The sequence below is a fragment of the Hydra vulgaris genome, chromosome 14 (genome assembly GCF_038396675.1).
Source record: "Hydra vulgaris chromosome 14, alternate assembly HydraT2T_AEP".
Taxonomy (NCBI): Eukaryota; Metazoa; Cnidaria; class Hydrozoa; order Anthoathecata; family Hydridae; genus Hydra; species Hydra vulgaris.
The window spans coordinates 39,153,258-39,180,692 of NC_088933.1; the positions used below are offsets into that span (position 1 = coordinate 39,153,258).

Here is a 27,435-nt window from a genome sequence, read left to right on the forward strand (position 1 = left end):
GGTTTTGTCACAGAGCACCGCAGGAGAGCATTTAAATAGAAAGTTCACGCGTCCTTCCTTACCAATGGCGCGAAATATGCTCAGAGCTCGCTTCGCACCTGGGATCTCTTGCTTCTAAAGCAGGTGCTCTAACTATTGCACCACGGCAGTTTAAAAATAAAATCTTCCCTTTATCGACAGCGGCCGTTTCATGAAGAAAAACTATCAAACAAGTTCCTGGTGTAGAATCAATATTACATCTTGTCATCATTGGGATTCAGTTGTGCAAGAGTTTATTTTTGCTAAGGTGAAGATTAAATTGAACTCTCCCTAAAATCTTCCTGATCATTATAATAAGCAAGTTGTCATCTGACACTGGAAGTTGTAAGTGTCTGTGACTGATTTACAATAAACTTATAAATCAATGTTCCTTCGTCTTCTAATTTCATACTACTTATTTCCTTTATCTTCTTTGTCGTTTTTAATGTGCTACTATTGTTTTTTCCATAACCTTGAGATTCTCTCTCACTCTTGCTAACATATTTTTTTTTCATTACATTGCTATTGCTACATATAAAATATAAAAAATAAATTTAAAAAAATTTTCAAATTAAAAAAATGAATGTGGATTAAATGGACGTCAATTTTTCTAAATGTATATCTTTTGTAAACATGAAACCAACAAACAAGTAGTAACACATGATGTTTATTATTTTTGTAAACGATGTAATTCTATTTGTTAAAGATACTGCACTTTGTTTGTGATAACAACACTCGATACATTTGCTGGTAACAACACTCTCTACGTTTGTGATAACAACACTTTCTACGTTTGTGATAACAACACTCTCTTTAAAACGTTAACATTGCATAGCAATGGCAATAACAGCGTGCATAGTAAGTAACAAGTTGTAAAAATAAAAATGCATTCGACTTTATAATAAACTAATGGCATGTGTATAGCGATAATACCGTAAATGTAGCGCTAATAGAGTGCTTACAGCAGTGGCAATTATGGCCTGCGAAATAAGGAAAATATTTTCTATAAAAAATTAAAAATATTCCAATTTATTAAAACTGTTTTATTCTTCAAAATTGAAGGCTATTACTATATACGTGAAAATATTAAGTTTAAATTCATTATTCTTTTGCATTGTTTGGAATAAATCTAAACGGATTCAAACAATGATTTTTCTCAGTTTCTCTTTTTCTCATTTATTTTTGTTTTAACTTATTAATAGTTGTCTTTATTTTTTTTTTTGTGTCAAATAATTGTTAATAGAAAGTTGTCATTTTTTTTGGATAAGAGCTCATAAGAATTAGATACAACTTAATTCACAGTTTATAAGAAACATGATACAAACGGAAGATTTTCAAGTAACCGGCAAAATTTATTCTCCTTTTGTGTTTGACGGTTTGTTGAATAATTTAATTACGTTTTTTGTTGCAATAAAAAAGTTTCTTGTTCATCTGTTGAATCACCATACATTTTTGAATGAATTTCATGAACGAGAGGGGCCACATCTTCTGGACAACCATAATCAATTGAAAAATTAAAATTTTTCTAAAAAAAATTGATTTAATATTTATAATATTTATAATACTATTATAGGGGAAGTTGGGGTACAGTGGATGCAGTGACAGGACAGGGTACAGGGGCACAGTGAATAAGAGGCATTTTCTCAAAGATAAGAATTTTGTTCATCTTGAAAGTCTAATCATTTTATGTGCTTATATATCAGTTATCTTTATTTATAGTTGTTACCACAAAATCGGGGTACAGTGAATAACGTGACTAACGGTTGATTCACTATTCCCAATTAATTATCTTAAAGATTAAGGGTGGAATGCAAGAAGCGAAGTTGAGTCAAGTTCGACTTGAACTTTACATTGTAACCAATAGCGGAAGAGTATGGGTTTTCCCCTCGAAAAATACTCTGCCGCTATTGGTTACAATGTAAAGTTCAAGTCAAACTTGACTCAAGTTCGCTTCTTGCATTTCACTCCTAAGTTCATGCATTTTTAACAAACAAACTACATGAAAATGAATCTATTAGTTTTAGGTTTTGAATTATAATATTTGAATAGTTTTTTAATACTTTTAAAAGTTTTGCTATCAATCAATTTTTTTTTTCTCATTTTTTAAAATGTCTATTTTTTGGATTTTATACTAATCTAATTATAAAAGTATGCCAAAACTATACACAAAAAAAAAAAGTGTACTAAACTATAGTGTACAAAACTATAGTGTACAGTAAAACTATAGTGTACGGTAAAACTATAGTGTACAGTAAAACTAAAGTGTACAGTAAAACTAAAGTGTACAGTAAAACTATAGTGTACAGTAAAACTATAGTGTACAAAACTATAGTGTACAGTAAAACTAAAGTGTACACTATAGTTTACTGTACACTACAGTTATACTGTACTGCATATAGTTTACTGTACACTATAGTTATACTGCACTACAGTATAACTATAGTGTACAAGTCAACCTCAAGTGTACAGTGACTTTACTCTAATAGTTATTTGGCTAAGTCCCTAATCACTATCATTAATTCACAGCTGTGTTCATTGATTCACTGTGCCTCAATACTGGGGCACAGTGAATAACGTGATACAACTCACTTTAAATCTTTCTGTGAGCCGTTAAGTAATACATATTTGGGTTTTAGTGATTTATTATCATGAAGGACATATATCTCAATCTTTTCACCTTGAAAAAAATAAAATACATATTTTGACTTTTGCTTAATTTAAAAAATAAAGAAATCCCATCCACTGTGCCCCAACTTCCCCTACAATACTAAACTTAATTTTGTACTTTAAATTAAAATTTTTTTAATTTAAAGTACAAAAACAAATGTTTTTATTATTTTAAAAAAAAATCTTTTTTAATTCCAAGGAATAGTATCAACTTTTTGCAATACTATAGTAGATTTATTTATTTTTTAATTATTTAATATTTTAAATTTTATTTTAATAGAGATAAAAGTATAAACACAGCAAAAAAGCATTTAAAATGAAAAAATAATCAATAGTTTTACCTCCTGCAGAATTTTTTTTTCTGAATTTAGTTTTCTAAATAGTATAATATAAATTTAATGAAAATTTTATTCAAGTTGAATATTTATTACAGTTTATTTATTATATTTTTTTTATTGTTGTTTTTAGTATACTTTTTAATTATTTGTAACTTAAATTTGCTTACTTGTCAGAAAGAATTTGATACGAAGCATGAGAAAACACCATCCCAATCAAAGCTAAAGTTGTAACAATAACCATGGATAAATGAAACCAACTTACGACTTCCTTTTTAGGTAATACACTTGAGTCTAATGATAAACTTGATTTATTATTTAAATCATGGAGTAGATGTGTACTAAGTGGAGGCAGGGTAGGCTCCGTGAGTGGCGAAGAAGGTAATAATTTTTTTAAAAACTTCTTAATTATTTGATTTTCTTGTATTTCACCGGTTGGTGGTCTCGTAGAAATGCCACTATAGTCAAAGTGCGGCATAAATGTTAACACACCAGCATCTTCAAAGTGTGGCATAGGTAAATCTAAAACAAAATATTTAATAGTCATGATTTTAATGTTTAAATACGTTAATTTTAACAAATTCTCATTTATAGTAAGCAATTGTGACCAACAGTATAAAATATTTGTAAACACCATTAATATAAAATCATTATTTAAACATTGCTGTAATTTGTTGCACCCTTTACAAAATTAATAGTGTCTGTTTTATAATTTCGGAGTTATAAAATTGTTAATCTAAATATAAAAAAGTTTAATATAATCTAAATAAAAAAACTTACTAAAGCAAAAATAGTTACAAAAGATATAAATTTGATGCCATAATTACAAAAGCTTTATTGAACAACTTGAAAAAAAAGTTTAAAAAATATTTTGTTCAAGTTTTCTACAAAATAACACTGGCAATAGCGAAAAGAGATATGGGATAATATAAGGGATGATTTAAGGAATGAAGGGATGATATAAAAAAAGTAAAAAGATTAATTTAGATAATATCCTGCTAAACCAAATAAATACCGATTACAAAAATATTTTCATTTATGATCCAAAAAACATTGCTAAAAGCTTTAGCAATTATTTTATAAACATCGGAAAAGCAAAAAATGTAACTCAAAGTAAATAGATATTTAAACCATAATTAAAAGAAAACGATACAATCCAAAAAGAGTTCGGGTCTTGATGAAACAATCTCTCAAATGGTTAAAGAAGTTTATGATTGTAACTAAATATCCTCTACTGTATGTCTTCAATCTCACTTTGCCTCACTTCTTACTGTATATCTTCAAACTCACTTTGTTTCACTTCTTACTGTATATCTTCAATCTCACTTCGCCTCACTATTTACTGTATATCTCCAATAAAATAAGCAGGCGTAGTACCAATATTCAAAAGCGGAGATAACTCTAGTTTATCAAAAATATTGACCTATCTTCATACTTCCATGTTTCTCAAAAGTACTTGAGTAGTTAATGTACGACAAAATTTTTGCATACTTCCAAAATAACAATACTCTTTTTAACAACCAGTACAAGTTTAAAAAAGACCAATCAACTGAGCATGCAGCAATAAAATTATGTAATGAAATCATGAGGTGGATTTGACAAATATTAATAGCACTTGCAATATTTATTAATCTCTCGATGGCTTTTAGTAAAGTAGAACACGAGATTCTGTACAAACATAGTAACTATGGTATAAAAAATAAAAGTTTAAAATAGTTTTGCTGGCATCTAAACAAACGGACACAAAGCCTTATATTACAATAATACTCATTCTTTCCTGGAAATCATTGCAGCGGCGTTCCCTTGGGATCCATTTTAGGATCCTTGCTGTTTTTTATATACTCAAAGAAAAATTTTTATCTTATATATATCAACGAAATATTGTATTTGGTATACTGATTTTCATTTTTTTTGAAGGTGACACCCCAGCTTTCTTAACCCACTCAAAGATTAATACTATTTTTTAAACACATTAAATCAGGGTCTTGATAAGTTGAATGATTGGTTGAAAGCCAACAAAATTTCTTTGAACATTTAAAAAAGTAAATACATTCTTTTCACAAAACCAAGTTAGACACATTACCAATAAAACTTCCAGAAGTTTTAGTTGACAAAATAAAATTAAAAAGTTTCTGTGACTTTTTCAGGAGTAATCCTAGATGAGCATATTAGCTAGAAAAAGCACTTTGAGCTATAAGAAAATAAAATATTTAAAAGCATTTGGATTATGAATAAAACTAAAGATATTTATGATATATAATGTTCAAAAACCTTGTACTTTGCATTTGTTCATAGCTACATTTGCTTCTGAAATGTTGCCTGGGTAAATACTTACCAATCAAAACAAGTTTTAGTCTATAAAAAATAAAAGACCACAGTTGTGGAATTCATTTTTCACAAATGATAATAAAATGTCAAACTCTGTCTAACATTATAAATATTAGGTTTTTAATGAAACAATCTCTTATTTTTAGAACTTTTACACATCTTAAAAGTTTTGTTTTGATGTATTTATTTGGCTATTTTATTTATATTGATAGTACAATATGTATATTATCATGTATTAATAAAACTTTTATAAATTTATTTATTTTATATTTATAAATTTATTATATATTTTATTGATGGTTATTTATATTTTATTGATTATTTTATTGATACAGGTTGTAAATTATGACTGAAATTAACGGGGCAAGACAATAAGACTATCTTCTGGTTGTTCCAGTCATATCTTATACGATAACAATATTGTAAAAAAATTATATATTGAAAATAAAGAAAAAAAAGTTTACTCGTTTAATACACGTTTTTTTAAATTGTTGTTATCATGTGAGAGTTTCTAAAAACGCCGAAATGCCGAAAAACCTTCTAAAAGAAACTAAATAAAAAACGGAATGAAAGCAATGAAAAACTTGTAGTCAACCCCCACGTTTATGTTTAAATTATTGTTTTGAATTTTATTATAAAATTCAAAACATGTAAAATTAAAATAATAGTGTAGCAATAAGTTTTGTATTGCTATGGCATCTGTGTATTGTACATCGAAGTTAGAGTGATTTGCAGCAATTAAGTAAGTTTAACGGAATCTGCAGAATAAGAGAAAAGTCTGTCACTAACGTGCACAATAAGAGAAAAATCTGCACAATAAGAGAAAAATCTGTTATCACAGCAAGAGTAAATTTTTTAGTAAATTTTTTCTATATGTTTCTTTATTCTGTGTTAAATAACACAGGTTAAAGATTAACTAATCTGCATTTTTTAATCTGCGTTATTTTTAATTTTTAACAAAAAAATTAGAAATAAAAGAATTGAAAGTTTCTTTTTTTAGTTTTTTTAATATAAAATTTTAATTTACATAATATAAAGTAATCTTTGAAGTATGCCTGTTTAAATAGTATGGTTGATCCATCATTTTGACAAACCTCAAGTACTTTGATTTATATAAGGAGATTTATTTTACTTATATAAGGAAAACAGCCATGTTTTCCTTAAATAAGCTGAAACAACAACAAAAAGCAAAATATTTACCAGATATATAGATATTTTACATAAGCATGTTATAAATTATAAAAAATATATACACAGTCTATATTCATGTATGGTTCACTCTTATTTAGCCTGGCTAAATAGAGGAAAGCGACCATAAACAAAACAAAACATAAACAAATAAATTAAGATAATACACACACAGAAGGTTGCTATTAGTTGACATTCATATTTATATCTTATATATCTTCTATGGTGATATATTTTTTATCACTAGTGATACAATTGCTGTTTCTATTTATCTTGATTTAGCAATTAGTATTTTAATTTAGTTTTGAGAAAATATTTTATGTTGTAAAGAGGAATTGTTTTTGATTTATTTTAAAGTTGATTCCAGTCCATTAATGCAGAGTATTTAAAGAAATGTTTACCGTAAGATTTTGTATTATATGTTTGCACACTCAGTGCACCTCTACAAGATTTTCTTGTGAATTAACAGCTAGTTGCACCGCAAAGAGCAAACCATTTATTAAATAAAGGTAGCTTTTTGTTTAGGCAGCTGTGAATAAATAAACAATTTTGAATTTTGATTATATCATGCAATTTTAAAATTTGTAGTGCATCAAAAAATCTGAATGTATGGGTATTTTTGGTAGAAATTCGATTATGAAATTCGACTGCTTTTTTCTGCATGATAAATTTATGGCGATTCACTTATGTTTTGATTCCATGATAGAAAACAGTATGTGAGGTGAGAGTGAAATAAAGCATAGTAAATAGATTTTAAAGTTTTGTTGTATGAAATGTCTTTGACAGAATGGGAAGGAATGTATTTAACTTATTAGAGATTTCGTTATAAGTCCAGGCTAAGCTATTGTCTGGCTTTATATCCAAGTAGTTTGCAAATTTTTTGCACCAAAGTTTTTCCCTATTAAACTTAATTTTAAGCTGCTGGTCTAATTTTTTTGTGGCGAATTATTAGAATAATATTAAATCAGTTTTTTTAGAGTTAAGGGAAATTTTGTTGGCATTTAGCCAGTTGCATAATTTTTTTAAGGTCATAGTTAATGTATTTGTTAATTTATTTTATGGAATTACTAAAATAGAGAAGGTTTGTATCATCTGCAAAGGAATCTACAAAATTTTAAAGCTTTAGACATGCTATTTATATATATATAAGAAACAGCAAAGGACCAAGGACAGATCTCTGAGGAACACCTACTTGGATATTGTTACGTTTGAGCTCAACCCACTAATGGATACGAGTTAAGTTTCTTTAATTTTTCTGTTAAACTTAGTAAACCAAGTGATGTAGAGTAGTTTGTTTGAAATATATATAGTTTGGCATAAATAGTCTTGAATCAGTTTTAAAAAAAGATATAACTTTGATAGTTTTTATGTTTTCTGGTAAAACACCACTTGAGAAGGAGATATTAAAAATGTCAGAAAGAATTCTTGAAAGTTCCGTTTTTAATAGTTTTAGAATTTTAGAATTGCAAAACATATTTATTTTATTGACATTAAATATAGAGTAGTTAGTTTAGCAGCAAACTTCAATTTGTTTAAAAAAAAGTTTGTTAAATAAACTTTATTGTTATTATTCAATTAAGTCTTTATGAGTATACTAATTTTTTTTTTGTTTATTTATATTTAGAAAATTGACAAGGAATGCAAGCATTGGGAGAAGCTTTGAGTTTTGGAAAGTGTTGTCTATGAAAAAAAGTCCTAATCAAATTATTATAGTAAAACTGTCTAGTAAGAGGAGAATTGAGTCTTAATTGATAAAACACAGTATAAAATGAAAAAAAGTTTAATAATTGATTTTTGCTCTATAACTCTATTCTTTTTTTTTCTAGTAACTCCTAACTTAATTTGGGAGTGAATCAGAATTAAAAAAAAAATTTGTAGCATACATTTAAAATTAATTGTGTGTGTGTGTGTATATATGTGTGTATATTGTGTGTGTGTGTATATATATATATATATATATATATATATATATATATATATATATATATATATCAGGGTGGTCACAGCTCCTCTAAAATCCTGTAAAGTCCTCTTTTTTAAAAAATCTTATCTAAAATCCTCTATTATCCTTTAAAAAGTTGAAAATTTGATCGAATCTCCTCTTTAACTCCTTTTTTTTTAATTTTTTAATTTCTTGATGGTTGATAATGTTACAAATTTCTGATCTGCAAAACTGGTTAACGTCTTTAAAGGCTTTGGGTTGTAAAATTTCCTTTTTAGGAAATTGATGTCATCAAACATCAAAAATGGCATTTTTAACCCCTGCCTTAACCCAAAAATGTTGAAACACTGGTGTTAAACCTATATAATTATAATTTGCAATGATTTAAGTTGTTATTTAGCCTATGCTGATGTAACTTCAAAGCTGTGTGAGGGTCAAGGAGTTTAGACGTTAAAGTACTTTCACACAAACTAATCTGGCTTTAGTCAATATACTACAAGAATTAATAATAAAAATAACTTTCAGAAAATTACCAATACTTTCTTCCTGGCATCTTCAAAATGTTTGAAAAATTAATTTGGTATTGAAAGGTTAAATACTTTTTGTGTTGCTACTAGATGAGACATTTGTCATTTTTAAATTTTAGACAAACCAATACTTTTCCTAATATTATAAATATACTGTGGATAAGTGAAATAAAAATGTTATTTAAGAAGAATTTTTACTCATTTATTCTAAAGTGTTACTTTATAAGGCATAAAATTGGCAGTAATTTTTATTTGACAACTGCTGTTTTAACAATTTTTTAAAACTCAATCATTTAGATTCAATCCAATTTATTAAATAGTAAAAAACAGTTTTAGTCTTCAACGGTTGAAATTATTTTGTAACCTTCAATTTGTTGAAGAAACTGGTTGTCTTTGCTCTAGTATAAATTCAGATTGTAGAACAATCTACCAGATGAATGATGGTATTACTTATTTATGTGATAATTAAAGTCAATTAGTTTTTAAATGATCAGATGAATGCTGGCCTTTATTATATGGATGGTTGTGTATTATATGTTGTGCATAGTTAATGTAACTATATCAGTCTAACTATATAAAAGAGGTTTTATTTTGTATAATTTAAGTTACTTTTAGAAATACTGTCACCATAGTTCTTATTCATAAGAGTGTTATTATTATTAGTTCCTGAATTTGTTATTATTATTATTATTTAGTAATAATACTTACTATAATAATAATATTGTAATAACTAATTTAATATTTTAAGTTTTAGATGGAACTAGAGATAATAGTTCCTTTCAACAGCGATATACTGCATTAAAATAAAACATACTAGTATTTAGTAATTGGGCAAATATGTCGTTTTTTCCCCGCACTTCAACCCTTTGTAACTATCTCCCATCTTCCTGTTTTCCTGACTCATACAACCTTCAACTTTTTTAAGTCAACCATTTCCTTGCTCTATTGTTCTATTTTTTTCCAGTAACTCCTAAATTAATAGTGGCTGCTTACAGTCTTGTTGGGAGTGAATCAGAATAAAATAAAATAAAACTTAGTATATTAAATATATAATCATTATATATTTCATATACTAAGTATTTTTTACATATATATTTTTTTTACGGCAGCTATTTCAGTGTGATGTCAGTGTGCTCATCTTAACTAGCAATTTAAGTTAAAATAATATATATATATATATATATATATATATATATATATATATATATATATATATATATATATATATAAAGTTTACAAAATTTATTATATATTTTATAAGGCAAGGTGAATTAATTTAAATGTTCAAATTAGTAAAACAAATTGACAAACTAAATTTGCTTAACCCAATTGAATATTTTATTACTAATTGTCGAGCAAGAGGTAATAAATTAAAAATGCATAAGGAGTCATTAACACAATCTTTTTTTGACAAAATTTTTTCACTAAGAGAGTTGTAAATGACTGGAATGTACTAACACAAGAAATCATTGAGTCTCCAAACGTAAATCAATTTAAAAACAAAATTTGTAAATACTTAAAATTTTAACCTATTATATAAAATTTTAATATATAGTTACTACTAATAATACTAATTGTAATATTATTGTATTTTGATAAAGACATGATTCGTATCATAACAGTATTATGATATTATTCTTTTTATCATTTTTGTATCTATATGTATGTGTGTGAGTTACGTTTTCAGTTGTGAGTGTCATTAAGTTTTATATCAGATTTAAAATCAAGTAATCATTTTCATTGTACTACAAGTGAGATAATTGTTTGATTTTACAAGTTTGTAGTTAGTTTATGATAAATAAGCCGAAAATTTAGGTTAAATAGTAGTATTAGGTTAAAGAGTAGTATTAGTTTAAAATGTAGCATTAACTTAAAAAGTAGTACTAGCTTAAAGAGTAGCACTAGTTTAAAGCATTATTGTTCTTCTTCTTTATATTTGTACTTATTTTGTCTTTAATTTTATTTATGCTGGAGCTTTATTTGTTTATTTGGATTTATTATTATTTTTTTTATTTATGCTTGGAGTTTGAAGAAGTTTTTTGTTATAAGGTTTGAAAGACTTGAAATTTTTGATTTGTTTTTATTATTAAATAATTATATTTAAGAAAATGATTCTTTTTTATTCCTTTATTTCATTAATTTTAACTTTGCCATTATTTTATTTTAGTTTGCCTACTGTTGAAATATGGTTTTAATTTAGAAAACTTCCATGAATTTAAGTTTACTTTATTAATCATTCGCCAACAGTTAAGGAAAAATTGAATCTAACTCAATAAAGGTAGGATTAGTTTTATTTTCAGGTAACATTGGAAAATATGATTTAACTGTAGTTAGATAATATCTTATTGCTGTTTTGTACCATTATTTATTTACATTTATTTTACATTTATTTACATTTACTTACTCTACTATAATATGTCTGTTTTACTATTTCTTAAACCCCACAAAGTATACCTTATCTAATCAAACAAACATATCATCGTTGTTTATGCAGTTGTGTTTCATTAATGGAACGGTTTATTTAATAGAATAGTGACAAACTAAAGTTTTTAACTGCTTTAGCTTATTATTATTGTCGTTTAAAAATGAATACTGATTTTTTTTAAATTATAAAATTATCTTATCATTCTTGTAATTGTTTCAGTTGGTTATTTTATTTTTATCATTGTTATTTGTATCATAAATATTATTAGCTGGTATTTACTTAAACTTTTCGTAAATGACCTAGGTTTTTTTTGTCAAAATATATAATTTGGTTAATAAAGTCAACCAGTTTGGTAGATGCAATTTTTAAAAAAACTTTAGTTTCTTAAATAAAATGGATTAAGTGAATAATGAAAAAGAAGAACAAGACTTTCTTGATGTTAATATTTACTTAACTAAAGGGGTCTATCCCATTAGTTGTACTCCCAATGAAAAGAGAATATAGGTTTAGAATGGAAGGTAATCAATTAAAAAATATGACAAAGAAGGGTTTATGGGTTGAGATTATTTTTAGCAAAGAGCAGAGAAAGTAAACTATTTGTTTTTGTCATAGTAAACATCTTACTTATCACCTTAGAAGAGCAAGCTCTACAAGGTTTCAGAACATTTTTACTGGCCTGGAAATTTTCGATAAAATTTTATTTTATTTTATAATAGCAGATCTAAGCAGTTGAAGCAAAAATAAAAAATTCATTTTTTATTTAAGATAATTGTTCAAAACTTAAAATATTATCATGAGTTTACTGTGATTCTGCTACAGTCCCTCAAGTAATTGTAGAAGAGTACACCCTGAAAATTTCAAGTTTTCATTTTCAATTTTATGTTTTGTTCAAGGTTAATTTTTTAACCTTGAACAAAACATAAAATTCGGTTTAAAACACATTTAGAAAATATATATTAGTAATATATGTGGCAAAAGTTGATTAGGTACTAAATAAATTGAAATAAAGGCTGCTAAAACAATTAGGTACTAAATAAAAAATTTAGTTTACTAAAAGTCAGGAAATTGCCATTGCTATGGGCGTTGCTATTGGAGCTGAAAAAACTTCACTATAAAAAAGATCAATTATTCTTATAATATTGAATATATATATATATATATATATATATATATATATATATATATATATATATATATATATATATATATATATATATATATATATATATATATATATATATATATATATATTCTCAGAGTCGTAACCACTGGGGGAGCCTTGGCCCCTCCAAAAAAGTTTTAAATTATAATTATTAGGGAAAAACATATACGTAAAATAATTTTAACTAATTTTTTATCCCCTTTATCCTTTAAAAGAACCCTAGGGCCCCCTAATATCAAAGTTGTGGTTACGGCTCTGATTCTGAACCTAGAATAAATTTCAAACAAGATAACATAAAAAACATAATTTTTATTTTTTACTGTTTTTAACTTAAACCCTAAACGAAACATAACGTTCTAAACATGTCAGTGTTAACATTTTTTTAAACTTTTAAACCGGTAAAAAATGACCTTGTGAACTAAAAAGCTTCAGGTTTATTTGTATGAGTTACATGACGCATAATATTACTATGTTAATTATAATAATATTATGCTTAGCATATAAAGTATTAAAGTTTTCTTTATACCGTAGAATAATGCGCGAAATCTCAAACTATCGTTTAAACAAACGCTAAAACACATTGCTTGAGTGGTCCGAAGTAAATAATCCGCAAAAAAGAAGGACAGTTTACTCCAATGTAGGACAGTTTGCTCCGGAGTAAAATGTCCTAGACCGACAGATATGACAAACTAGGACGTTCTACTCCGGAGAACGTCCTAGATGGTCCTATCCGTTATCATTTTATCAGATGCAAGAGTGCAGTAAAGGTTTTTTATATTATTTAATGGGGAAGCGAAAATGCACACCATGCACATAAATAAATTTATCTTTAATATTTAAGTTTATATGTATATATATATATATATATATATATATATATATATATATATATATATATATATATACATATTTCTTGAACGTCGTAATAAAGTAAAATAAGTAATTATTTTTAAAAATAACTCAATATTTTTTATTCTTCTGTTTCGTAAAATTTATTTACATTTTCAATAGTTTATTTTACAATAAAAATAAATATTAGAAAATAGAAGTCTTTACAGAGAAATATTAACAGACGAAAATTATACATAATAAACCAATACATTTATTACAAAATAACTCGGTAAATAACCAATCAAAATACGCAACTGTCAAAACAAAAACAAAAAAACTGGCAGTAAAATGAAACAGATAAGTTTATAGCATAATGTAAAGTTAGTTTATTGAGGGACTTACCCATTTAATGTGGAGGGCTTCTTTTATCTTTAATTTGTGTTTGGTGGGGCATTATCCAAAATCTCAAAAGAATCACAGTCAGCCAGATTTTTGCAATTAATAAATAAATTTAAGTGTTTAAATAAATGAGATTGTTTATCACTTTTAAGGTGCTAATTTATTCTAGTTGTCAAATGTCTGGAGGTTTCTCCAATATAACTGGCATTACAGCCAGCGCAAGAAACTTAGTTCGCATGCGTAGTTCCAGTATTTAAAAGCGGAGATGACTCGACTTTATCTATCTACAGACCCATCTCCATACTCCCATGCTTCTAAAAAATATTGGAGCGCATAATGTATAATAGACTCTTTATATACCTTCAAAATCATAACATCCTCTACAATAACCAGATGACACTCAAGCTTTCTATACCCACTCTAACATTACTACACTTTTTAATACAGTAAATCAGAAGAGTTGAGCGATTGGTTTAAAGCAAACAAACTTTCTGTCAACATTGAGAAAAGTAATTATATCTTTTTTACAAAACCATGCAATTCAGACAAACTACCATTAAAACTTCCAGATATTCTATTAGACAAAGTTAGACTAAATCAAGCGTTCTCAGTTAAATTTCTCGGGGTATTCTTGGATGAACATATAAGCTGGAAGGACCACATTAATATGTTAAAAAACAAAATATCTAAAAACATTGGAATTATGCATAAAACCAGATAAATTTTAAATAATGCATGCCTTAAAAGTTTTTATTTTGCATATATACATAGCTATATTAAGTACTGCAATATTGCCTGGGCTAGTACCTACCAATCAAAACTAGATTTAATATATAAAAAACAGAAACAAGCATGCCGTATATTAACAAAGGCAAATAGAAATGCCAATTCTAAACATTTAATGAAGGAACTGAGAGTTCTTAATATCTACGAACAAAATAAAAACGATAAAATCATTCCAACATTTTAAATGCGTTGTAAAGCAACAGCTACTAGACCTCAACATTAAGGAAACAATCTCTTATTTTTAAAATTTTTTCTTATTTTTACAATTTTTCCTTTTTCAATTTAAATCTTCACTTTTTCTTGAAATTCTATTATATTACTTGCTTGGTTATTTAATGATGTTCATTGTAAAAGAAGTAAAAAAAAAAAAAAAAAAAATTATATGTATTATAAATATTTTATTATATTTGTATTTGGTTTATATTTTGTTATATTTTGTCAACGACAAAAATGGGGCAAGATGATAAGACTATTGTCTTCTACTTGCTCCAGTCATATATTTCACGGTAAAATGTTGTACAAACTTATATTAATAATGACGAATATATATATATATATAAAATATATATATATATATATATATATATATATATATATATATATATATATATATATATATATATATATATATATATATATATATATATATATAGGCAATATGAGATTTAAGCAGTTTAGGAAGTGACTCTTTTAAGCAAAAACAATCTTGTATTTTATTAGTAGTGAAAACTAATTTTATTAGAACATCCTTGCAATATTTATGAATAATTTACGAAATTTTTATTTTAGTATAGTTAGAGTACATTCCAATGTATGGAAGCTTAAAGTATCTTATATTAAGGCTATTAACAATGTTAGAAACAGATGGGTTCATTTCTTATCAATAAAGGATTTAATTTCAGAGTCATAAGTTTTTTTTCATTATATTTGGTGGAAATTTATTATTTTGTAAAACTAATGATAGATACCTAAAAAAATCTTTATCAAAAGCAACCCAAGTGTTATTAATTTTAAATGTACGATCAATGAAACAACGAACAAGTCCAAATTTGTAGCAAGAGGAATAAAACTAGTAAAGTTTTGTAAAAGACCTGTATACGTTTTTTTGTGATAAACTGAAGTCGAAAACGAATTGGATTTTTAATAAGTACATCTAAAAAGGCAATCTGGTTATCTTGTTCTTTTTCCATAGTAAATTTCAAATTTTTATTGAGGTGTTTAAAAAATTCCTGAGCTTCATATTCAGTATTAAAAATAGCAATTATATCATCCACACATCGTTTATAAAAAAATGGTGCTGTAAAGGAGCAGTTATTGACCCATGTTTGTTCATCCAACGAAAATATTAGCTAAGATAGGCGCTAAGAACCCATAACAACCAAATATAAAAAAACCATAAGAACCAAAGGAGAACCCATAACAAGACCATCTGTTTGATCGTAATATTTTCCGTCAAATAGAAAATGTGAACCGAATGTGGAAATCTGAAGTAAAATTTTGAAGTGAATTTTTGAAAAATATTTTGATTTAATTTTATCTTTAAAAAATAAATCAGTTGCTATGTTGATGGTTTCCTTAAGTGGAATATTGATAAACAAACTTTCAACATATGAAACGATAATCTTATTAGTTACATTAATTTGTTTTAATTCTTCAACAAAAAAATATGATTCTACAGTACAAAATTGTTTAGGTAAACGTGGTGACAATAAATGAGAAAGATCTTTGGCAAGGTTGTAGTTATATGTTCCAATTGTTGAGATGATTGGTCAAAATGCTGGAAAAGAATCTTTACTAACTTTGTGCACGGTAACGTGTAAATTCTTGCAGGTTGAGATCCTATAGGATAGATTTTAGTGTAAATGTCTTTTTTATAACATTTAAGCTTATAAAGTTTTCTAAGATACCCTTCTAAATATATTTGTCTTTTTATAGTTGGATCCTCTTTTAATTCTTTAAACTTAGTCTTATTACTTATAATATTATGTAAAGAATTTATATAATCAACTTTATTAAAAACAATTATACCATTTCCTTTGTCTGGTCGTGTAATAACAATGTTTTCATTATTCCGGTCTTTTTAATATTTTATTTTTTCTTAGACAATTTTCTCTGAAATTTAATCCTATATTGATAAGAAAATAAACCTATCTGTTTCTAACATTGTTGATAGCTTAAATATAAGATACTTTAAGCTTCCATACATTAGAATGTACTCTAACTATACTAAAATAAAAATTTCAAAAATCGTTCATAAATATATTGCAAGGATGTTCTAATAAAATTAGTTTTTACTACTAATAAAATGCAAGATTGTTTTTACTTAAAAGAGTCACTTCCTAAACTGCTTAAAACAATCTCATATATTTAAACAATTAAGTTTATCTATTATTTGCAAAAATCTGGCTAACTGTGATTCTTTTGAGACTTTGGATAATGCCCCAACCAAACATAAATTAAAGATAAAAGAAGCCCTCCGTATTAACTTCACATTATGCTATAAACTTAACTGTTTCATTTTAATGCCAGTTTTTTTGTTTTTGTTTTGACAGTTGCTTATTTTGATTGGTTATTTACCGAGTTATTTTGTAATAAATATATTGGCTTATTATGTATAATTTTTGTTCGTTAATATTTCTCTGTAAAGACTTCTTTTTTTTAATATTTATTTTAGATCTTTTTTTATTGTAAAATAAACTTTTGAAAACGTAAATAAATTTTACGAAATTTTTAAAATATGTATATATATATATATATATATATATATATATATATATATATATATATATATATATATATATATATATATATATATATATATATATATATATATCATACCTAATGTTTTTCTAACTTATTTCACAAGATGTAGAAATTAACATTAACAAACGCAACAATTGCGCAATGTTACGATAATGTCATTTGCTACTAGATACACAGAGGCGATCATACAAATAAAATGAGGGGAAGTGAATCTTTAAAAAATACTGACTGACTCCTAAATAAAAAAACTAAAAAAAAAAAACTACTCAAAACAAAAATTCACCTGACTGAAATGTCTCAAATACCTGACTAGCTGACTATGCTCCTCACACAATCAACTATAACTTGAAAATCAATTTCTTTCGGGGGTGTACAAACCTCCTCCTCCCTTAATATTGCCTCTACTTGTACATGTTATTTATAAATGGGCATAGACAAGTGGAAGGTTGGGGAACTTATTGCCCCCGCCCCCTTTCCCCACACACACAAACACACTTTTTGTTTAATTGCGCCTCTTATTAAATATACTTATAAAGAATTTTAAAATATTTATAAATCATTTTACATATATAAAAGTGTTTTTTAAATATTAAAAGAAAAATATTTTGCAAATAAACTAATAATATATAGGAGAATGGCGCGAATAAACGCACTGATTCTTCGCTTTTGTTTCTATGAAAAAATTAAAACTTGTTGTATATTATACAACGAGTTCTAGTTATTTATATACAATATATAAAAGTCATGAAAATACTGTTTTGAACTCGTCCTAATGTAAGACAATTTTTTTTTAATTCTGGTGATCAGAAATCAGGAAATTAATTCAACTATCCTTCGATGCAACAAATGCTTCTAGCGAGAGAGCATTCAGCACACTAAGAAAAAACAAAACTTGGTTAAGAAGTACCATAAAACAATCACGACTATATTGGAAAATGAACGTCGTAAATATAGCCGATGACTTCTGTAGTCGAAGTGAAGGCAGAAAAACTGTATTTGGACAATTTAAATAATAAATCTTGGGTTTTCTAAAACTTTTATAAAAGTCTTGTACTATACAAAACTTCTATAGTACAAGACTTAATTTTACGCATTTAAAAATATTATATTTGAAAGCCATATTTAACTTTATAGCATAAAAAGTATTTTTAAATGATAAATTACTACAGAAACCTCAAGTAATCTTGAGAAATTGCGTAAAAATTTAGGAATTAGTGCTACCAATCCGTTGAGTAACTTAATTCATTTAGAAATGTTCTAAATACTATTCGGTTTATTGTTACTTGGTTACAAAATCTATATTAGAGTTAGATTACTTTATAGGATAATGAGAATTAATCTCACTTACACCGGATTAGTGAGAGTTTCAGGGCTGGCCATAAATGCAAATGCAGTATCATTTACACAGACTGTACAACTATTTAAAATTAAAAAAAAACAAAAAAAACAATGTACTTACTTATAGGAACTTTTGAATACGTAAATACAATACAATCACGCTCTTTAAACCGACGTATTTTGGTATTTTTTTCTTTGCATCCAAAATTTATTTTCATTATTATTCCAGGTTTTTCTTCAGTAATTGTTATGTCAATCTTTAAAAATAAAAGAACAACATTTAAAAACAAATAATAAGAAAAAAAAGCAATTAATGGTGAGTAATTTATTTAAATTTGTTTCTAAATTAAAATAAAATATACCTGATTAAGATTTCTACTACTTTTTTGAATTTTTATGAACGAGTTAAGTTGTTTAATATTTTTTATACGTTTCCATACGTTTTTCTCGCTTTCTTTATAATCAACGGTCTCGATAACGCTTCTGCCATTACAAAATTCGTCATCCAAAAATATTGTTAACAATTTCAAATTTTTCCCAGCTACTCTTTTGGTGCTAATACTAACGTGTCTTAACACGCACTCTAATACAAATAGTATATAATAAAAATGGAAAAAAAAAAATGGCATTAAATATAGAATATAAAAAAATGGAAAAAATCTGTTACCTAATAAACTCATACTTGATATAGTATATGCAGTAGTAGTGTAGTAGTAGAGCGCTCGCTTCATAAGCGAGAGGTTCCGGGTTCGATCCCCACCACGTCCCTGGTAGTACCGCGCTCAACTTGTTTCTGCGCGCAGCGGCCTTGTTCGTCAAGGTTCGTGTTTCGGAGTTATAGAGTTGAGAGAGGGTTATAGTAACAATAATAGAAATATTAAGAAGTAAATGTTTATATATATATATATATATATATATATATATATATATATATATATATATATATATATATATATATATATATATATATATATATATATATATATATATATATATATATATATATATGTTCTAATAATACAGTATACATAACTTCCTTCTAATAAAATAACGATTTTTAGGCGACTAATTCCTACCTTCAGTATCTTGAACTTTTACAAAAGATTTATCGTGCTCGCTGACCTCCCATGAGTAGCTGTATGATTCTTTACGAACTGTTTTAATTGCTAATACAAGAGATATCAAAAGATACCCGAGATAAAGAAAGGCCATTTGCATTTTATTTAAACATACTTCTAAAGATTTAAGAAAACATACATCTAACGACCAATATTTATCTTATATTTTGAAACATTTTTTTTATTTTTTTGAATAAAATTTATAAGTTAATACTAACAACATGCTATAGCATATAGATTAGAATAATTTATTTACTATTGTAACCAATAAACGAATTACTATTAAACATAATAACTTTTTTCAAAAGACTCTTTTAAGAGTTAAAAAAAATTCAAAACTTTGCTTTTACTTTTTTTTAAACATTGTTAAGCAACGGCAGTTAAGTTTATTTTCCTTAAAACTCATTATCTACCCATTATGAAATCATTTTAAAATCATTATAAAATCGTTATACTTCCACCAGAAAGTAATTGTTACACTCCCACTTCTACTAATAATACTTAAAGATAATTATTCAAAGTTGATTAAAAACAAATGGCTTTTAATTATTTACAAATCTTTTAATTAACTCAACGAAAAATGAATATGGTAAACATTATGATTTAAGAACTAAAATTAATTATAAAAAAATAATTAATCGTTAATAATAGATACAACTTGAAATAATTCTTTATATAAAAAATTAAAAACTTAAAAAGCTCAAAGAAAATTTAAAAATAAAGCTCAAAAGCTCAAAGAAAATTTAAGTTAAATTCAAAACCTCAAAAAAAAAAAAAAAAAAAAAAAAACTCAATTTGGATTAGGTAATTTAAATGTAATTAAATTAATGTTTATAAGTTTCTTTATGTTACCACATTTATATATTTCTTTATATTACCACATTTATAAAACATTTAATTTTTAATTCGAAACATTTTCACTTTAAAAAAAATTTGCAAGTCAATCAAGTGATTATTTTATAAAAAATAATTTATTTATAAAACTATTTAAATATTATATTATCCTCGTGATAAAATTCTCTCGGAAAATCGAAGGGCAACATACTGTTCCCAGTTAGTATTCTAAGCTAATCATTAGGTATCAAGCTGGTCCTATTTTTTATTTAGCTGTTTGAATAAATTGCAGAAAATGTTGATTTGTTGTTAGAGCAGTCTTTCCAAATTCAAATTCGGTGTCGTTTACACCCATAATGTATTTAAGTAAGAAATGGTGTTAAATAAGATTAGCTAACCTGGTCTTTAACATCTGCCATTATTGTCCCTGCTATCTACCATTATTGTCCCTGCCATCTACCAGTGTTGTCCCTGCCATCTACCATTATTGTCCCTACCATCTACCAGTGTAGTCCCTGCCATCTACCATTATTGTCCCTGCCATCTACCATTATTATCCCTGGCATCTTCCATTATTGTCCATCTACCAGTGTTTAAAGTAGTTGAATCAAAAGAAAAACTATTGATTAAACTTGTAATATAGTAAAAAGGTCATTGTTACTTTAACATTAGCCTCCTAAATTCCGAAGTTTAATATAGTTGTTCAGTCTGATTTTTGATTGTAAGAAAAACCGCAATCCTGTGTTAAGAAAGGTTTTTTTCTAATCATAATATTTTTTTAAAATATTATGATTAGAAAAATCAAGTGCTAGTTAATCATGTTAATCCTTTTAGTTAATCCTGTTTTTAATTTATTTTTGCTCTGCTAAACTCTGTCCTACTTTTTGCCATGTGTAAAACTGAAATGCCTTATAATTCTTTGTTTAGAATTTTAGTTTTAATCATTTCCTGATTGATATAATTATATGGTCTTTTAAATTGTTTAAGACACATGTGACAATATTTATAAATATTATTCACAAAATTTATAAATATGTAAATGTATTATATATATATATATATATATATATATATATATATATATATATATATATATATATATATATATATATATATATATATATATATATATATTAAATATTCGATATATAGAATTATGGGGCGCTTGTAACGTCCGATTTTTGCAATCATTTAAATTTATAAACTTTATTTGTTTGGAGAAGTAAAGGGAAGGCAAGGGAAGGCGAAGAAATATATATTTTATATATACATGATAAATATTAAATTCGTAGCATCTGTTGTTAGCAAGCATTTGAATATAAAAACTTTTTTTATTTTAATATCAATAATACAGCAGCAAAAATGATTTATTAAGTATTAAGATTAGTTTAATTCATTCGAAATCAAACAAATTACTAATTTATTATTTATTTATAATTAAATAAATCATTATTTATTGACTCTGTGGAGTGAACTTTTGATTTTTTTAAATTACCTCTTAACAGATATTAAAATGTTTTAACGAATGATAAAGTCAAAAGTAATTGATTAACTAGCTAAGGTCAGTTTCCACTCATCTGAATTCTGTGAGAAAAATAATCTCTTAAGCATGCGTAGTTTTATTTTGGTAGAACTAAATTTTGAAATCTGCATGCTCACGTGATTACTTTTTCTTTCCCTTTCCCATTCCTGTAAAAAACGGAAGCATAGAAACTGACCTTAATAGTTTTGTCACAGAGCACCATGGAAGAACATCTAAGTAGTCTCCTTCCTTACGGATGACGCAAAATATGCCCAGAGCTTGCGTTAAACTCTGGGATCTCTTACCGTCAATCTATATTAAACTTAAAATAAAATCAACTGAAAATTGGGCCGTTATGAGTGGGCAATTTTGACCCTGAATTTAAATGCATTTAAATGTTTAAAAATAGAAAATAGTATAATAAGATAGACAGTTCTAGTAAAAATATTTATGATAAATAATTATTATTAACATATCAAATACTAAATACTAAGTGTACTAAATTTTAAATTAAAAAAACAAACTAGACTATCGTTCTAGGAAATAATCCCCCCCTCCCCCCCCTTGTGTTCTAGTATTTGTCAGTCAATGTAGCAACACTCCTAGCATGTTCTACCGATTTGTCAGTTGACTGTTAGACACAAAATCTACATAAAACCCATGTGGGACAAGCGACTTTTTTTACTGGGTACATCGACTGAAAAATAGACATAACATACACGGAGTGCATATACATCGGAGTGCATATACATCGATCGATGTATGTGCACTCTGATGTAAGTAGCACCAAAACCAACTTTTTGACATCATTCTGAATAAAATAAATTTCGTTTTTTTAAATCAACTTTTTTTTAATTTTTTTTCTATAAAATCAAAAAGATTAAATTTACAACTACACTCTACTTGTATTTTTATCTAAGCAGAAAATAGCTCAAAGGCAGTTTAGGTTTTCTTGTTTCCTATCTTTTTATCTTTATAACAAAAGTATGTCTTTTTTTAATTAAATATCTTGTTAAAAAAATTTATTTAAAAACAAAAATCAAAATTTTATTTTTAACTATAGTCTATAGAAATATACTCTGGTCTGCAGGCTATTATTTTATTTTTTTGCGGTCATATGATCAATCAGTTGCAAAAATGAATCAGCCATCAAATTGAATTTTAAAAAAATTTAGTTTTCTATTTCGAATATCAACAAGGAAAGATAAGTATCATACTACTTGGTTGACAAAACTAATTGATTAACTTGCAATTTATTATCCATTATATGCATTAGAAGAATGCAAGAAAGAAAAACAAAAGGAAATATTTATTTTTTTGAGAAACACTTTTCTCGGTATAGAAGATATAGAATTTACAAGTGAGTAAAATTTTTATGGCGAGTTAAATTATATATTATTTTGCATGAGTAATTTAATATGGTATTGCATTATAATTATAATTATCATTATAGTTAAAATGCATATCATTTTAGAAATTGAATGCATAATCTTGGGGCTTACTTTCTCGTTGCTACACTTCGTTACATAATTTAGACAAATGTATGTCTAATTTGTAAACCAAATAGCCGAAGTAATCATTGTATTTATTTTGGTATTATTTTTAGAAAAGTAGATTTTTGCACCAAGTACAAAATTTGAATATATTAAAAAAAAAAATATCTTTCTAAATCTTGCTAAGTTCTATAAAATAGACTAAAAAAGTTTATAGTTTCATAGTCTATTTTATAGAACTACAGAAGTTTATATAGTCTATTTTATAGAACTATAGACTTGCTAAGTTCTATAAAATATTATTTTATAGAACTATAGACTTGCTAAGTTCTATAAAATAATATTTAGCTTCAGTGTAAAGCTGCTCAATTATGACATTATATTTTTCAATAGGTTCTTTTCAGCCATTTGGATAATAGATTGTTTTTAATATATATTTTTTTGGCATGTGCTATTACTTAGTCAATATGTTCTATTTTATGATATTATATTATATGATTTATATATGTTTTATGAAAATTTATAATAATATTGCTAAATTTTATTATCACTTTTTCGCTTATTGAAATTGTTATAATATACACTTTTAATGTCACCATTCTTGACTAACAGATAAATGGTGAGACTAAAAAAAGTCTTCTAGATTTAGAAACTTCTAATTTTTTTTTTTTTTTTTTGTAATTGTATTTGCTTAGATTCGTTTTTCATGATAAACGCTTAACCGCATTCCTGCTAATTGTTGTTTTAATCATTTAGTGACGCGTCTCGCGTAATCCAATAAGTGGCCGAAGTTATAATATTTTAAAACTTCACTGGTTTCTAAGAAAAAGAGTACTTTATGTTCGAAAATTGAAACTTTTTAGTTTTTAAATGTTAACAAAGGCAATCTTAACGATAGTAGTACTAAATTTGATCATTTTTTAAAATTTTATTTAGGTGCCCCAAGATGTTCTTACTGTCTTATCAGAGAGCACCGCGGATGAGCATTTAGTAGGAAATTCACGCCTCCTTCCTAACCAATGTTGCAAAACTTGCCCAGAGGTGGGGTTTGATCCTTTGTTTCTGAGGCAAGTGCGCTACCACTGCTCGTTTTATCAGTTTATTTAACACTTTGCATGCTTAATTTATCATTTTATTCAACACTATGCATACTTGAAATTTCAATATTTTTTTGGATAAATATATGTATTTCGCTGCTCATATAAAAATAAATAATAAAATTACAATGAAACTTTTGCGGTACACAAAGAATAAAAACACACAGAATTGTATGCATAATTTAAAAACTTTTGTAAACGAGTTATTTAAGCAGATTTCAAATGAACATATTTTTTTATGATTCTGATGTTATTTGAGTAAAAAAAGTTTTTAAAAATTAAAATACGCATTCAATTTTGTTATTTATTATATGTATTATGACCCAAATTACACGGCGACCGAACTTTTACGAACTTTTTACTCAAAACCAAATTTTTTACTTAAAACACTTTTAAATCAAGTTTTTACTTGATTTTACGGTATAAGATATTTAAAATAATTGATCAAAACACTTTTGCAAAACATGACCTTGACAAAACCTTCATTAATAATTTTTCATTAATAAATATGAAGACACCTTATATGTTTCTACATAAAATAAAATAACATTTAAAAAAAGTTGAGCCTGTCTCTTATTCATCTTAATATAAGAAATACTAAAGCAAATTTTTAAAACTTTGAAATATCCTTAGAGGAAAGCAATGTCATTAATGATATTATTTTTTAGGCAAAACATGGTTAACTGAAAACGAATTTACCGAAAGCATTCGTTTTCAATAAAATAACTATGATGTATTTCGAGAGAAAATCGAAGTTTTTTGATTTTCTCTGCAAAAACTTATATCAAAAATATTTTTCGGTATAAATTACGAAAACTATCTATGCACATCTGATTACGACAGGGAATTCGTTTCTATTGAAATCATTAATAAAAACTCTAAAAATTCCTTAATATCATGCTGTTATAAACCGCCACAGACGTTAACAAAAATATTTTCAAACTATATTTAAATTATTATTTTGAAAAGCTTCCAAAAAAAAAAGCGTTTTTTTGTACTAGGAGACATTACCTTAACGCTCTAAACTATGACAATAATAAAGAAACACAAATTTTTAAAATGATCTATTCCGATTTTTTGTAATTCTTTTTATAAATAGGCGAATTGCAAGAAATTCATGCGAATTGAAATTCATGCAAATTGAAATTCATGCGAATTGAAATTCATGCGAATTGAAATTCATGCGAATTGAAATTCATGCGAATTGAAATTCATGCGAATTGAAATTCATGCGAATTGAAATTCATGCGAATTGAAATTCATGCGAATTGAAATTCATGGAAATTCTTTAATAACTAAAATGCCAACTATTTATTTAAAATCTCTCTAAAGAAAGAATTTAAACACCAATATCGGATCATTTTCCGATATTTACTTCAATAAATACCTCAAACAAACAAAAAAATAAGTCAAGAAATGTCAATCACACTTATCGTAGTTAAGGCGAATTAGTAAAACTTAAATCGAATTTGAAAAAAAATCATCTTTGACAATCTATAACTTTGATTTTTAATGAAATGAAATAAATGTTAATTTATTTTTGTGTGCAACTTCTTCTTCTTGTTTCTCTAAGATTTTTTTTGTTTAAGCAGAATTTAAGACTTTCATAGTCTCTTTTTAAACATTTTTTGGGTTTTGCTCAGTTGGTTTGCTTCAAACTGTTTTGAATAAAATTTAAAATCGTCTTTTATATTCACATGATTATAGATCAAATAAAGTAGAACTTTTTCAAAGTGTTTAAGCCAATAAACTTCCTAAAAAAACATGTTTTTTTTAAACTCAGAGTTATAAAGTTTTCCACTTAATAAGTAAAAGTAAGTAAAAATGTTATTTAAGAAGGTCCTCTAGTAATAGTAATGGTAGTAATAGATCTTTTTCTTCTATTTCCTTGACGAATATTCTATTTTTTAGATGTATTTCCAATAGTTAAAATAATTCCACCAACGAGCAAAGTCTTAAAAATACCAGTCAAGAACTTGAGATTTTAATGATCGGGAAATTAAACCTAAAATAAGATTTCAAAACCGCAATTATATTATATTAAACTATATAACATAAAATCTCGATCAAGCAAATCGTTTTTTTTGCAGACCAGATATTTTACGGAAATATCTTGATTATTTAAACTAATAAGCCACTGACAGCAACCTCTTGAAAAGCACATAAACTACTAAAAGCAAGGCAGCATTTTTCATAGGACAGTCAGGTTTATTTTAAAGGTGAGTTAGCAAATTTTGGCTGGCCAGATTTAGAATCCTCAAATAATACCAATATAATATTTATCAAGTTAGAAGATTTTTTTTTTTTTAAAGAAAAACTTTTCAAAATGGAACAAAAGCAATTAAACTTAAAGACATAAATTCACCTTGATTATTTAAAGGTCCTTAAAAATCATATATGCCAAAACAACTTTTATATATAAGGTTCGCAAAAAAAAAAAAAAAAATCATCCTATATTAACAAAGAAGTTGTTAAAGTACCTTAACAACTTCTTTGTTAATATAGGATCTTTGCATCTCAATTTTCTCGTGTAAGTAAATCTCTTAATAAATATTTATGTCTTAATAAAAACAAATTTAATAACAAAAACTTACCATGTTAGAATTTGATATTGCTTTTAAAAGCCTTAAAAAAACAACAAGCTGAATCGACTATGTCAATA

At 26.1% G+C, this 27,435-nt stretch overlaps 1 protein-coding gene and 1 long non-coding RNA gene across 2 annotated transcripts; one reads left to right on the top strand and one right to left on the bottom strand.

The window, feature by feature from the left end:
* Positions 1-1,040: 1,040 nt before the first annotated feature.
* LOC136090605 (uncharacterized) lies at positions 1,041-27,435 on the bottom strand. The gene is made up of 7 exons (XM_065817397.1): positions 27,368-27,435; positions 19,786-19,944; positions 19,072-19,292; positions 18,831-18,966; positions 3,191-3,542; positions 3,027-3,060; positions 1,041-1,543 (listed from the first exon to the last, which is right to left on the bottom strand). The coding sequence occupies exons 2-7, from the start codon at positions 19,925-19,927 to the stop codon at positions 1,412-1,414; spliced, it is 1,017 nt and encodes a 338-aa protein (XP_065673469.1). The 5' UTR covers positions 19,928-19,944; positions 27,368-27,435; the 3' UTR covers positions 1,041-1,411.
* Positions 3,171-5,820, top strand: LOC136090606 (uncharacterized). The gene is made up of 2 exons (XR_010643558.1): positions 3,171-3,299; positions 5,684-5,820. It is a non-coding gene; the product is annotated as an uncharacterized LOC136090606 (long non-coding RNA).